We start from the raw sequence: 15,122 nt of genomic DNA, 5'->3' as shown, positions 1-15,122 counted from the left end.
CACTCCCTCTCTCCCTTTCCATTTGCCTCTATCACTCCCTCTGTCTCTCCCACTCCCTTTGCCTCTATCACTCCCTCTATCTCCCCCTTTGCCTCTATCACTCCCCCTCTCCTCCCCCTTTGCCTCTATCACTCCCTCTCTCCCTCTCCCTCTATCACTCCCCCTCTCTCTCACTCTCTCCATCTAGCTCTCCCTTTGCCTCTATCTTTCCCTCTCTCTCGCTCTCTCTCTCTCTGACATGTCCGTATGACTGTCACACTGACAGAATGCTGCAGGAGGCATCAGGAGCCAAACAGGATGCATTTCACTTACCACCACAGACCAGAGGTGGAAAATCCAGGTTCGGGAATTAAAAGTCCTCCCCAGTATGTTCTTCCAGTCACCTGGACTTACTAATTAGCACAGTTCTTCAGCCTGGAGGCAGAACTAATTAGTGAAATCAGCTGGCTGAAACACATGGCAGGACTTTTACTTTCTGACCCCTAGACTTTCCACTTCTGGCACAGACCGGTGCCACTGACACACTGACTAGCTCAGTATTGGGATGTTGGGGTGTACAGTATTAACATCATATGAAAACAGAGACACTGAAGCATACTTGTTTTTTTTTTTTTATAATTTCCGTAACCAAACAGATTATACAGCATTACAGGCATACAGAAGTACACATTCTGCAAAGCTTTGTTGATTAACGAAGACACTTTATTAATATTAATGATAACAATTCCTTAATTTGACATGAACACCAGGTAAATATGTACACAATTACATAAAACAATAACAGCCATTTTAAAACATATTCCTCCACATGACCAATATACAAGTCACCAAAAAATAGATTAGTAAGAAATACAGGTCGAATTCTCATTGAGGCCAACAGACTTAGGGAAACGGTATTAGCCCTGTTGGACTGAATTCTTGTTATTCACCGACGGTGCTGTTTGAGCTACATTCAACGCGGCCACAATCCTTCAGGTTCCTGTTTTGGCAGTCAGTTCCAATGAGTGCTATGTGAATGTGGGCTGCCGTGGTGTGACCCCTCCCCCCACAAGTTTCCGTGGAGACGGGGGTAATGGCGTCCGTACCCCTCGCCTGAACTATGTCTAATCGATGGGAGTCTCTTACTGGCATTCTCGAGATCTGGCATCCAATGAAGTGACACGATTTCCCTGAAAAATGAACGCACTTCAATCCGCCGTATTGATTTTTTTTAATGGCCTGAGGGGCTGTCATTGGATCCCGTGGGATCCGGGCTAATTGGCGTCAGCCAAAGACAGCGCACTGCATTAGGCTGAGTCACAACACAGTTAGCAGTGCCAACCCCGAACAACGTCGCAGTCATTCACAAAAGCAAATTAAGAAATAATGAACAGAGAGGGAATGAGATATAATTTTCCTCTGGTCCGCAACACCTCCTTGCTGCGAGACAAACGTTATGCTTTTGGGATGGAAGAGGGCCAGAGGATTTCGTCGTTCATTCTGAGGGCGTGCACAGAATCTGATCGTCAGCAATTATCAAGCGTTTCCAAAATGGATTGAGTCCAGCAGGATGCAGTGTGCGAGCTCGTCCACCAGAGGGGGTGAGCAAACGTCCCTTTTGCTATTTCGCCATTGAGAACTTCAGAGAAGTTTGTAATAAACTGGTGAACCTGACAGGGGTTTGTGAAACAAAAAGGCAGGTTTTAAAAAGTTGGAACAAAGAAACTGATTGATGAAAAGGTGTGTGAGGAGAAGAATATGCATCATCCGATGCACATGCAAGAATATAACCTCCTATTTGTTCAAAGTACTTTCAGTGAATTTGTGAGTGCACTTTGTAAGGGAGGTAGCAGAGTCAATAAGCTGAGCGTCTATTTAAAATATTACTGTTTGAGAGGGGGGGGGTGTGTGTGTTACCCTTGTTTGTTCTGTCATACTATCCACCCAGATGTGGTTCTACCGGGTTTTCCAGTACATTTTCTGGTCCGGAGAACCTATTACCAGTCTCTTAGCAAGATTAGCAGATTAGCAAACTGCACGCAGCCAAACTCGTCCTATAAGGAGGAAAAACATTACAGGAGGCTCTAAGGGGCTTGCTTGTGTTATCGTTTGGTGAAGTAATACATTGAAGACATCCAAGCCATCCTGTAACTCTATACCAACGTTTCTGCCTTCTAGAAATATAGGTGTGGTCAATATAGTCAGTAGCTGTGCTTATTTATCGTGTGTGATAAATACAAAACATAGCGAATGACAGCTGTTTTCATATGCGAGCAAGCTATATAGATCTCATTTCTGAAGCATCTCATTGGTCAGAACTTGATGGAACTCAATAATAGTTTGGATAATGACCAATGGGTCGGGAATGCTACCTAGTGGAACATCCGTGGCCATACGACTCAACAGGAACTCTTCAGAACGGGCTGGACGTCGGTTTTGCGGGAAAAGCGCCCCCTCTAGAATAACCCAGCGACAGGTGACAGTTCCTGAAAGGGGGGATCCGAGGGGCTCGGTTGTAGTTGTGATGTCAGAAGCCTTTATTCTATTATGGCAAAAAAAAAAAAATTTAAAGCCTCAAAACATTTCAGGTCATCTGAGTCTTCATGAAGGTGGGGCCTTATAAAAGGGTTGAAGCTATAATGGGTGGGTCTCCACACTAGATTATTCTCCACAGCATGTGCCAGTGTTGTATTGCAGTCCTGTTGGACACTGCAGTGGAATCCAAGTCCGGTCCTGGTTTTCTTTCCGCCCAGGTAATTAACTGAACAGTTAGTGCTGCTGATTGGCCAGACTGTATTCACACCTGACTCCCAGGTAAAGGGAGGGTGGAAAACCAGCAGTCCTTGGACCTAGAGGGCCGTGATTAGAGTGACAGGGCTATGAAGAATGGGCTACAGACAGACAGACAGTCAGACAGACTGCAGGACAGGGTTAGCGTGTGATGAGCGGAACAGAGAGAAAGAGAGAGTTACAGAGACAGAGGTGGAGAGAGGCACCGGGACACCGTGAGTGGAGGGGGGGGGCGGAGTCAGAGCGTGACGGACAGCAGCCGGAGTCACTGTGGGCGGGGCACGGGGTGGAGCAGGGTCATGTGCTCGGCCCCGGTGAACGGCAGGCGCTGGCTGCAGTAGTGGTGCACCACCTCGGGGATGCTGGGAAACACGCAGCTGCTCTGGTCCAGCGTGTAGCCGCTCTCCTTCGTCTGAGCCACGATGATGTGCACACAGCCCTGGCTGGTCCTGAGAGAGGGAGGGAGAGGGGGAAGGAGGGAGAGGGGGAGAGGGAGGGAGGGAGGAGAGAGAAAGGGAGAGAGAGAGAGGGGAGAGGAAGGAGAGGAGGAGAGAGAAAGGAGAGAGAGCAGAGGAGAGAGAGAGGGAGGGAGAGGAGGAGAGGGAGGGAAAGGGAGAGAGGGAAGGAGAGAGAAAGGGAGAGAGAGCAAGAAATAGAGGGAGAGAGGGAAAAAGGGAGAGAGAGGAGGAGAGGGAGGGAGGGAGAGAGAGGGGAGAGGGAGGGAGGGAAGGAGAGGGACAAGAAGGGAGAGGAGAGGGAGGGAGAGGGAAAAAGAGAGTGAGAGAGGGAAGGAGAGGAGGAGAAGGATTGAGGGAGAGGGAGAGAGGGAGGGAGGGAAGGAGAAGGACAGGGAGGGAAGGAGAGAGACGGAGGGAGGTGGAAGGAGGAAGAGGGAAGGAGAGCGAGAGAGATAGAGGAGACAGAGTTAGAGACAGAGAGGGAGTGAAAGAGGGAGAAAGAGAGAGGGAGAGAGATAGAGGAGTGGATGCAACAGAAGCGTTGTCTCATTGAGGTGATGTGATCATTTTCTCCCATATCAGCATAGAAAACCAAGACCACGTCAACTTTCTTAAACTAATAATCAAATAATCAAACCGGGTGCTTCTACCTGAATTCTACTACCCTCTTCAACCAACACACACACATGCACACATGCAAACACACACACGCACACACAACCACACAAGACGCACGTGCACACATAAACACAAACACACACGCACACGCACACACATACACGCACACACACGCAAACGCACACGCACACACACACACATGCACACACACACACACACATGTGTTAGGCGAGGAGCGCTGTGTGGAGAACAGCTCTGATGAGCCTGCACTCACTTGAGAGCGATGGAGTATTTGCTGGTGCCTGATTCGCTGTTTCTCACCAGGAAGCTGGCCTCCTTACAGGGCAGGAGCTGTGACTCCGCCTCTTGACGTGTCACACAACCATGGTACCAGCTGGGAGGGGGAGACAGCAAAGCCATGTAAGAATCAACACACAAAAAAAGAAGAAAAAAATGTCCTGCATTATTTGCACAGGGCAATAAGAACTCAAGCAAAGCATGTGGAGAAATACATTCAGTGTGAGAAAAAAAGCATAGGACCAAAACTGTGAGCACAGAAAGTTCCATAAAAGATATTAATTTATCCTTTTCTACATGTTGGTAATCATTAGGGTCTAAATGTGGATACAGTCTAACAAAGAAATACCTTTTTGTTTTAAAAAAGAAAAAGGTGCATTCACGGACGAAGAAAATGGACGTGCGGGGACAATCATGCGCAATAAGAGAATTCCAGTAATTATTTGAAGAATTATTTTAGGAATGTCATGTGGAAAGTAGAAAAGCCTGTCTGCTAATTAACGCGTGGACCAACAAAAACAAAAGAAGAAGAAAAAAAAAAACCTGGAGCAAAACAAATAAAAAAGGGTGAGCATGCGCTATCAGCAGATACAGCACTGTTCCCTTCCTGCGTTTGTGCGCCGCTGGTCAAGGGGTCGCTCGTATTATTATTTCTTATTTGGTACGGCCCCCCAGACGGAGGGCTTTCTGCGGCCGGGCACGTGAAAAAAAAAACGGCGATGGAAACAACAAGGGACACAACCGCACTCAAATCAAGTTGAGCGAAGGTGCCACGGAGCAAATCATGACAGGAAAACCTCAGCGCCTAGCAATTATCTTCACAAACACAGCACTGGCGTAGTGGAGAGGGAGCAGAGCCAAAACACTATTGCAGTTGTAATTCTATAGCAACCTTAATTTAAAATGTGTGCTTTGCTCCAGACCAGTGGAGTGTAAGGGCATGGTTAACTTTCAGCACATTGTTATTTGAAAATACACACAGTACAAACTACACTGGTGAGACTGGGTTAGGTTCATATGTATATTTGAAATATTTTAAGGCCTTAAAATTTTAAAAAAAAAAAAAAAAAAAAGGCTTGCAGATGCCTGAAAAATCTCAAGGAAACATGTCACAAACCCAAACTGCTCCAAGTGTTTTTATATATAGTTACTATACGAAAGAAGTCAGGTGAATGGCAGTTCTTGGTCTTGAGTTTTTATTGATAAAATATGTGGCTGTGAATTGTATTGAAACTGAAAGCACTTTTGCAAGTAAATATTTTTGATGCAGCTATGGGTTGCACCTACATTGAAAGTAGGCGTGGCTACCCGTTCGATACAAGACATGTCACTCATGAACCACGGCAGATTTCTCCGGGACAGTAGACAGATATCGCGATAAGGTTGACGTTACATTTGAAACTTTTCTCTTGACCATATTGTTAGCAGGTGGGGTCAGTTTACCATCAAAAATTGATTTATGGTGAAATGTCTGCACGTTTAAAGTTATTTAAGGAGGTCACCGCAATTAACTGCACGTTTTATATTCCGTATCGAGTCAGCACGCTGGCGCGCATTAACTTAGATCTGTAAGTAAGCTTTTCTCGGTGAAACTTCAAACCAGGCACAGCCTACGTGGACAAACAATGCAAAACCTCCCAGCCAATCAGAGTTGAGCATTCAGCTGTCACAGGCTTCCCGCTTCACCTCTGTTTCTCCAGCGGAAGGGTGGGGTCGACCTTCGCGGACTCCGCCTCCGACGCGGGGCCGGGCGAGGAGAGAGGGGGGGGCGAGGGTTTGAGGATCTTCTGGTTCCAGCTCTTCTGCCTCGGGTGCTGCTGGCGCCCGGCATGGGGGGGGTCGTCTTTGGTCGGGACGGGGCGCTCCACACCCTCAAACTGAGCTGGAGGACAGGGGAGAGAGAGAGAGAGAGGGAGAGAGAGGGAGGGATAGAAAAAGGCAGAAAACGAAAGCATGTAAATACAGCATACAAATTATAGGCAAATGATACATTTTGGCACATCCTGTGGTGTGCTGTTGCTCAGAGATACCTGGGCTGATTACCAGTCAGCCTCAGGCGTGCTTGGCTGTGGGTGAGGCAGTGAGTGGCTGACTCTCTAAGTCTACCCCGAAGGCCTCGCTCGACCTTCAGGAGACACCAGCGTTCAAGAGCATTGGAGCTGAACTGAAAGTAAACTAGCCATGTAAACAAGCGGAGCGACTCGGTTCCGGTTTGGCACCAGGATGTGTCTCAGTCTGCCCGAAACCAGTTTTATTGACACTTGGGGGCCAACAGGAAGCTCTGACAGCAGCCAAAGAGGAGGGGCTTCGCCATCTGCCCCTCCCCCTGCCCCCTCCTAGTGGCCACGCCCCTTCTTCTCTATAGAGCAGAGACCAGGACTGCGGGAGGCAAATGTTTTTTATTTGTGCTGGCAAACGAAAGATCTGCAACAGACAGAACCGCAGTAAAAGCAGCAGAGAGAAAGAGAGAGAGAGAGAGAGAGAGAGAGAGAGAGAGAGCTGGAGGATGCATATTCAAGCCTGTAGCCCTACATAACTGACAGGTGATGTTGCAGTGTTGGGACAAGATTGGGTAAAACACACCGTGTATGTGTGTGTGTGTGTGTGTGTGTGTAAATACCCAGCTCCATCAATAGTGCGATAATCATAACGTCTGAGCACAGTTATCATGAAACACAACATGCACGCTTGGCTTAAAGGGATAGTTCACATTTCTGGGATGTCTTAAAAGTGTTATTTGAGTCTTACAGAATGATAAAAAATATTATTACATTAATAGAATGTTATTGGCCTCGAAACCTTTTATGTGCAACAAAGAATATCTAACATTCCTGAAAACCAGCCAGCTTTACAGTGGCTTATATAAATCTGTTCTGGGGTTTATGGTCAAAAAAGCAAGAAAATACACTTCAAGTAACGGCAGACCTGTATGTCCCTGTACCAGCCTATGTACCACCAACTGGCAAACAGAACCTTCTGTAAATATCCTCCATAACACTAAATCTGTTTCGGTAAACGGCAAACATGCACTAAAGCTGTAATAATATTTTTAAAACTCCAAAAAGTGAACCATACCGAACAGTGGGAAAGGAGTATTAGTGTACCTCGCATACCAGAAGCAGTGTTGCTAAGCGACAGGCACCTGAAAGCCAGCCTGGTTCCAGCTCCACAGCGGAGCGAGAGCATCTGCGCATCGCTGTGTACCGGATGCGGTGTTGCTAGGCGACGGGTACCTGAGGGCGCCTTGGCGATCGGCTCCTTCTTCCACTCCCAGGGCAGCTCGTACTCAGCCGGCGGGCGGGGCTCCAGGTCCGGCCGGGCGACCGGAGCCCTGACTCCTCCCACCTCCCCCTCCGTGCCCGCCTCGTACGGGGTGTCGTATATCTGGGGGGGCGGGGGCCTCCCCTCCTCGGCCGCCCCCTCTCCCCCCTCCTGCAGGGCGTACCGCCTCTGGAGCTCCATGCAAAAAGCAGCAACGTCTGCAAGCGAGAGGAAAAGAGTCCCAAAGATGTCATTAACATTTGCACTTAATTGTTTTTTTTTTTTTTTTTATTATGCCATTTTACATAACCCATGTAACTTAGGAGTGGATCGAGAGCACCTCTATGGTCTCCACATAGCAGAGAGAAATCAGACACTGAAAACCCTGCGGAATGCCCAGCACATGCAGTGAACACTTGTGCAGGAGTTTTTTTTTTTGAATAACAGTATGAGAAAAAAGATAGAAACAGGGAGGTTTGTTGATGCATTTGCACCTGTTGATGCTGCTTCCAGACTCGTGTTGGACTGAAATAGAAGTACAATGTTAAACCTAAAGATAATGAAGCTCGTTGGTTAAGGAACTGGATTAAATAAGGAGTCCAATCCTCCTTATTTCAATCCCCGGTCAGCCACTGCTGCTGTAACCTGAATTGCTGCAATAAATATCCAGCTGTATTTAATATTTACAAATAAATAAGAAATATTACATATTATAAATAATATTATAACATATATATATACACCTTGCATATTATAAAATGCAGGTTTTGTGAGTTAGTCTGAATAAGGTCACCAGCAGATCTTTTCTAAAATGTTTTTTTCAAATGCACTGCACCAAGCTGTGCTCTTCAAACTCACTACAGTACATGCTATTGAACATTAAGCTGCAGCACACCAATGTGGTATCTGTGTAACAACACTGGCAGTTTGTTTCTTACATGTTGATACTGGGCCTGCTCAAATCTCCACTGCTTTTAAAAGCCAGGAGTCATTGTTCTGAATATAACTGTAATAAAGAGTATCTGGCTATGACATAGCATGGCTACATACATCATCACATTACGTTACAGGCATTTAGCAGACACTCTTATCCTTGCGCTGCTTTTCTACCAGGGAACTGAACCTGTGACAAACTCCTTACCCCCATAATGCTACACTGCCGCCTGTGAGTATTTTGTGTGTGTATCACAGCATGGATAATGCTGTACCCTGATTTTATTAGGCCACTGTTAATTTTAATTGGCTGCAGCGTTATCGTAGTCATGCAATGGGGCCGGCCAGTGTCAGGGCAATTGTGTGTCTGTTCCAGGTAAAACAAAGGACTCACGGAGTGAAAGGTCATTTGGATGAATGACAGCTCACTTCCTGAATTCTGGGAATTTCTAAGCATGGGGGGAAGGGGGGGGGGGGGTAAGTAGGCCATCCTACATTAAGGGGGGAGCATGCAGGAGTGATGTGGAGGGGTGGTGGTGGTGGGGGGGCAAGGGGAGGGTCAGTGGAGGGCAACTTCCTATCCAGAGAATGGGACCAGGAAACAGAGACAGGAAACAGGAAGTAGAGACAGGAAACTGCGCCCATTGTCCCAGCACACCACAGTCACCGTGGCAACCTCCTGGGGAACTGAATAAGAGCTGGGGGGGGTTGTGCTCGCAGAGTCTTTAGCTCCATCTGAGCGTAGCATGCACATGCACACACGTACACATGCACACACACGCATGCGCACACATGCACACTCACACACACACATGGACACGCACACACACAACCGCAAACACACACACACGTACACATGTGCACAGTCGCACATATACACATACACACTCACGCACACATGCACACACACGCATGCGCACACATGCACACACACACATGCATGCATACACACACGCACACACATACACACATTGGTGCACACTCACATGTGCACACTCACGCACACGCGCACACACATACTCACACACACATGTACACACATACACACACGCACACGCACATTCACACACGCACCCACACACACACTCACGCACACATACACACTCACGCACACACATACACACACACGCACATACACACATTGGTGCACACTCACATGTGCACACTCACATTCATGGATACTACACACACATACTCACACACACACATGCGCACACATTCACACACGCATGCACACACACATACACACACACACGCACACACACCACACACACATACTCACACACACACGCACAAGCACATGCACACACACACACACACACACGCACACACATACACACACATGCACACACACATGCACACACACACACACACTCACACACACACACACACATATATTCACACACACGCACACTCACACATACATGCACACACACACGCACACCCACACACACACGCACATACTCACACACATGCACATGCACACACACACACACACACACACGCACACACTCACACACACATGCATGCACACACGCGCATACTCACACACACATACACATATTCACACACACGCACACACACACATGCACACACACATGCACTCACACACACACACATGCACATACACACACATACTCACACGCACACGCATGCACACACACACACGCACACACACACACACACATACACACACATACACATGCACATGCACACACACACACACGCACACACACAGTGCGAGGCAGACACCTGTGATCATCTGCTGGGCGTCGTACGGCTCCATGTACCCGTCGTTCTCTCCCACTCTCTCCGCCTCCCTCTGCTCCCGGGTCTTCTGCGCATCGAAGGGGTCCGCGTAGTCCTCCAGAATGATCACCTGGAGGAGGCAGAGGCCCAGAAACCGCATGAAGTCCGAGTGGTTCGCTGTGGCTAACGGCTATGCTATCTGAATTCACGTACGGCAGCTTAAACACAGTGGTCTATAACACACCGACACACTACACAAAAGCCAAATTAACCACTGCAGCGTTTCTTTTTTTTTTTTTGGCGTGTGTTTTCAGGAAAACAAGCCTGTCGATGCGACTACGTGTCATTTTTGGCTAGAAGAGAGGGCGGGGGCGTAGATTGAGGGGGGGGGCGTGAGCTTCACCGGTACGTCTCTGGTGCCAGCTGTCAGAGCTGTTTGGAAATACGACTGGATTTATGTCTGGAGAGGGGACGGTCCGCTGGCGCGCTAGATTGGGCGCGAACGGCGGTTCCCAAACTAAGGGCAGGGACCTTCTGGGGGGTCGGGAGAGCGGTTGAGGTGGTTTTGAGATAAAAGTAAAAACGTTTATCTCAAAAATTGTTGCTTAAAAAAAAAAACTTAAAAAATCTTAAAGCTGAATTTTATGCACCCACAACAGTCAGTTGCCATTCCATGAAAATAAATGTGGCAGTGTCGAACGCATGGTTGTTCTGACAAGCTGTATAAGCGTGTTGATTCCATATATGAACGTGGGTTTAGCATCATCTTAATGAAGCACGCTCGCTTACTAAAAGGGGTTTGGGCTCAGGAAATTAGGGAGACACTGGGTTGGAGGAGGAACCTTGGATGACTGCAGTATTTCAAGGTCTCAGGTGTTCCATATGAAATAAATCAGAACAAACCTTAAATTTAAATTGGGGGGGGGGGGGTACAATACAGAGGTGTTAGAACATCAGGTCTATAAACCTAGAAAAATGACCAGTTTAGTTATGAAAATTCATAATGCATGTCAATCAATACTGAGACCAAGACTGAACCATTATTTGTCCTTAACACTGACTTGAAAATAAATCCAAGGGACACTTTCCTTCAGCAATACATTGAGTTGAGTACATTGGTGAGTACATGTGTTCAACAATGTTGCTGAAGATAAATATTGATACTATTTGACTTGCATTCAACTGATATTGTACAGCATCGTTAACTGAATCAAGCTACTGGGAGAAAAAATCTGAAAAGCCCCCAAAAAATGATTTTTTTCTGGCTGCACTGGGCACACGCTCTCTCTTGTCTGGTGTTTGGCTGAAAGAAAACTCCCGGACTGTAAGTCTTCTGGCTCGTCGCTGTCAAAGTTCCACGGGAAATGCGCGTGATTATGAAACAACTGACAGGGGGTCCCTCTGACATTTACCTGCCATTTAAGCCAATCTGCTTAGAGCACACCTGCAGTGTCACCTTGGCCTTTTACATTCTCGCTTCCAAAACGAGGCAGATCCAGGCGCACTTCTCTCCAACGTTTGTTTGTCTGAGCGTTTGTTTTACACTCAGCACAGCATCCGAGCTCTTTGTTAAGTCATTTGTTTTATACTTTTTTTTTCAACTCTGCATTAACGGAAAATGTCCAATGCAGCCACATCTCGTGTGCCTAACGATACTCGGTGGCAAAACAAAATTTGTGAGTTTTTCCTGCCAGTGTAATAATTCCCATCATGCGTTGCACCATTACAGGAAATACAAAATCAATCAAAGGCCAGTCCTTGTGGATGTTGTCCCACAGTTGAACATCTCTTCATATGGATTAGTAAACAGTTGACTGGGCTTACACACCTACATTCCCAATTTTCTGTAGGATTAACCATTTAAGGTGTAAGATCACAAATATGTGATTAGAATTTTCTTAATGGAACATCCTAATTCTGATGTAACAATCACTACTGGGAATTTGAAAATCAGTGGCATTCTAGAACACTGACTTAGAATTCTGAAGAAACAAAAAGGAAAATTCCGAAAAACTCCAAAGTCTCCGAACAGTTAAAGCAAATGAAGTGGTGTCCCACTGCAGCCTGTGGCGTTTCCCACAGCATCGTCATGGCTGACGAATCACGTGACATCACCCCCACCGCGCTACGCAAATAGCCCTGTCTGATTGGATGACTTCTCAACACTGATATCAAGTGCCACAGAACCGTCTACAGGCCTATCGCAAAATTTGTGACGCTTTACAAAAAGAAAAAAGAAAAAAAAAAACAATAATCATGTTGTGGTTTTTGTAATCTAATGATCACCTCGAAGTCACCAGATAAAATGAGAATGCGATGATACATAGCTAGAAATGTGTAGCATACTCCTCACCCCTCAAACTCCACCACCTCTTCTTCGTCTCTTTTTCCCCCTCTCCTTTATCTTTCTTTTTTAACACACCCTCTCCCTGCCATTCTTTTTTTTTTTGTATTATCAAAGTATAGCCAGAGGCCTCTGCCTTGGACAAGGTTAACACCTGAGTGTCAGGTGACACAGTCCTTTAAAGAACCTGATAGGCTTCACCGGGGGGGTTGAAAGAAAGAAGGAACATATGAGGAGGAAGAGGAGCGTGTACGCGTTTCATGGTTGGGGGTAGGAGGTGAGATGGGAAAAAGGGATTAGGAAAAATAAGAGAGAAAGAGACAAAGGCTGAAATCTTTTTTCTGCTACTTCTGCAAGGCTAACGCAGTTTATGACTGTTAGGCTGATTTTGAAAACGGGTTCCTATTCAAAAGAGAGTTGGTGGCAGTGGTTAGGAGGGTGTGGAAAGAGAGTGAGAAAGGAAGGTTAAGAGAGACAGGGGGCAGACAGGGAGGGGTAGATACAATGAAGGAGAGACAAAGAGGGAGGGTGGGGGCGAACGCAACAATATCGACTTTCATGACTTCAACTTTTCAATGGTTTTTACTGTGACAAAACCCACAACGCCCAAACCCTCTGACAGCATGAGCATACTGCAAATATTAAAACTAAGGCTATGCTACCACCACACCAAATATGTGTTAACAATGGTGATAAAGTGTATTGACAATTCTGGCACAAATCATCGGTGGGATAAGTTCTTCTTAAAATCGAAATGAACTGAACATCTAAAACATTAAACAGGCCGTAACCAACAGTAGCCCCTTGGAACTTGTTGGTTTGATTACAAGTTTAGTAGAGTCAAGTGCGCTTCCTATAGGTGGTTTAGATTATCCCGGACTAAATTACACTGTTGTGGCGTTCGTGTAACGTCCGGGGGGAAGTAGGCAAGGGAATTATTTTAAAAAGTTTTCCCGTTTAATAATGCGAGATTACGCAGTGCCAAATCTGCACCTGTTTGTGAAGTCAATAATCCCCCGTTACATTAGTTTATCCCACATTAAAGGAACGTTTATGCCACTCACCGTCTCTGTTCTACAAGCAGTATTTCCTTTCTCCGTTTCAGGTCCAGCAAGACCACCGGTGCCACTGCTGAAGTTCGGGTTTTTGTCCTGTTTGTCTAACTTTATCAGCCGGCTGATGTAGGCGTTCGCCGAACTCGAACTTTTAAGTGACCGGTGCTCTTCCAATCCAGACTCTGCCTTTGAGTTTTTCCGACTCTTTCCCGGGATAAAGCTATCCCAGACCTTTCCATCTTTCATCGAACCTCCGCCGGTAGTTCCATTCCGTCCCAGTTCTATAGCCGAATTTTTCCTATTTCTCCCTGAGAGAAGCGAACCCACCCCACTAGCGCTGCCACCCTCGACTCCAGAATTTTTGCGCGGACTGCCTTTGGTGCTGCCAGTTTTAGTGCCTATCCCGGCTGCCAGTCCGGGCTTGGCTCGAGACTGAGAACTCGACTCGGAGGCTGAGCGGATCCTGTCGGTACCGTTCTTGAGATTTATGGGGAAATCTTTGAACCACTTTGCCATCGTCGCTTATTCGTATAGAGTGAGAAGTTCCGCTTCTCGATCGCTCCTCAACGCCATACACTCTCACGCGCTGACACAGGCTTTCAGGAGCCACTGTATACCCCGTCACAGAAACACTTCTTCCAACTTTTATATTTCTATGGAATTAAACCTATAACTTTACGGTTACCCCAATTATCAAAGTCTTTCTGCTTTGAACAACAGTTTAGCCAACCTATCTATTGTTTTGTAGTAAAATAGTGCGCATAGGCTAGCGCATCAGCATTTGCAATATTTGGAAGAATTTTTTAGCTTACCGGTTTAACATGAATTATAAGAAAGTAGTTTTCCCCTTCACTGGAGCAGCTGAGAAAGCTCGTGCAGCCTATAAAATCGTTTCTTAAATATTTGTGCCCCATAGACCTGTAGCTGTCTTTCTTTTCAGTTATTCCCCACTACCTTCTCTTTTTCTTCCATTCGTTTTTTTATCTGTCTTTTTTCGTTTGTTCTTTTATCTTCTCGTTATTCTCGCAGAACTAAGAAAAGTATTTGGAACGGATAGACTCGCCTAAAGGTAATTTTTATCTTGACTCTTGTCCAAGATCCCATTCCCGGAGCGATCAGACCAAGCGACTTTCTGACTCTGGCGGAGAGATGAAGCAGAATAGGTGGAGGAGAGGGGAGGAGGGTGTACTGTATTGGTTGGGGTGGGGTGGGGGGTGGGGTGGGTGGTGAGAAGAGACTTAAAATATAGAAATTAATGTGCGAAAATAACGTAAAAATATGATTTATTTGGCATAACTTCTTCCTGGTCATTATCATTTTTTTTTTTACATATTATTTCTCTTTTGGATTGAGATCCGGAGACCGTCTCCAGGCCATTGAAGTAAACTAAACAGTATCTGTTTAGCAAAGGGTAGGCTGTGGCGAAGGGATGCACATGGTCAGCAACAATGCTTAGGTGTGCTGTGGCATTCAAATCATGTTCAGGTGGTATTAAGAGGTCTAATAGTGTTTAGATCACTGTCGTAAAAGGCTGCTGTTTCAGTATGTATGGCCTTTCTGTTAGCTTGAAGGAGTCTGCCCATCCTCTTCTCACCTCTCCCCTTTAAACAAGGTTTTTTTTTTTGCCCACAGAACTGC

The 15,122-nt window shown here is 46.3% G+C and overlaps 1 protein-coding gene across 1 annotated transcript; it reads right to left on the bottom strand.

The window, feature by feature from the left end:
• Nucleotides 1-598: 598 nt before the first annotated feature.
• On the bottom strand, nt 599-14,633 carry LOC135261882 (SH2 domain-containing adapter protein E-like). The gene is made up of 6 exons (XM_064348569.1): nt 13,494-14,633; nt 10,089-10,215; nt 7,376-7,621; nt 5,829-6,024; nt 4,120-4,239; nt 599-3,218 (listed from the first exon to the last, which is right to left on the bottom strand). Exons 1-6 carry the CDS (start codon nt 13,998-14,000, stop codon nt 3,035-3,037), a joined length of 1,380 nt encoding a protein of 459 aa, XP_064204639.1. The 5' UTR covers nt 14,001-14,633; the 3' UTR covers nt 599-3,034.
• Between the last annotated feature and the right edge of the window lie 489 nt (nt 14,634-15,122).

This window comes from Anguilla rostrata, chromosome 8 (genome assembly GCF_018555375.3).
Source record: "Anguilla rostrata isolate EN2019 chromosome 8, ASM1855537v3, whole genome shotgun sequence".
NCBI classification, from domain to species: domain Eukaryota; kingdom Metazoa; phylum Chordata; class Actinopteri; order Anguilliformes; family Anguillidae; genus Anguilla; species Anguilla rostrata.
This window is presented reverse-complemented; position numbering and strand designations above follow the sequence as displayed.

What these genes read in the sequence shown, in the direction of transcription:
- LOC135261882 (XM_064348569.1), bottom strand. Translation starts at nt 14,000, where the DNA reads ATGGCAAAGTGGTTCAAAGATTTCCCCATAAATCTCAAGAACGGTACC. An exon ending in CTGCTTGTAGAACAGAGACG is followed by an intron (nt 10,216 to 13,493) that starts GTGAGTGGCATA and finishes TGCCTCCTCCAG; the next exon opens with GTGATCATTCTGGAGGACTA. An exon ending in CTTCCGCTGGAGAAACAGAG is followed by an intron (nt 4,240 to 5,828) that starts GTGAAGCGGGAA and finishes TCCCCCTCCCAG; the next exon opens with CTGGTACCATGGTTGTGTGA.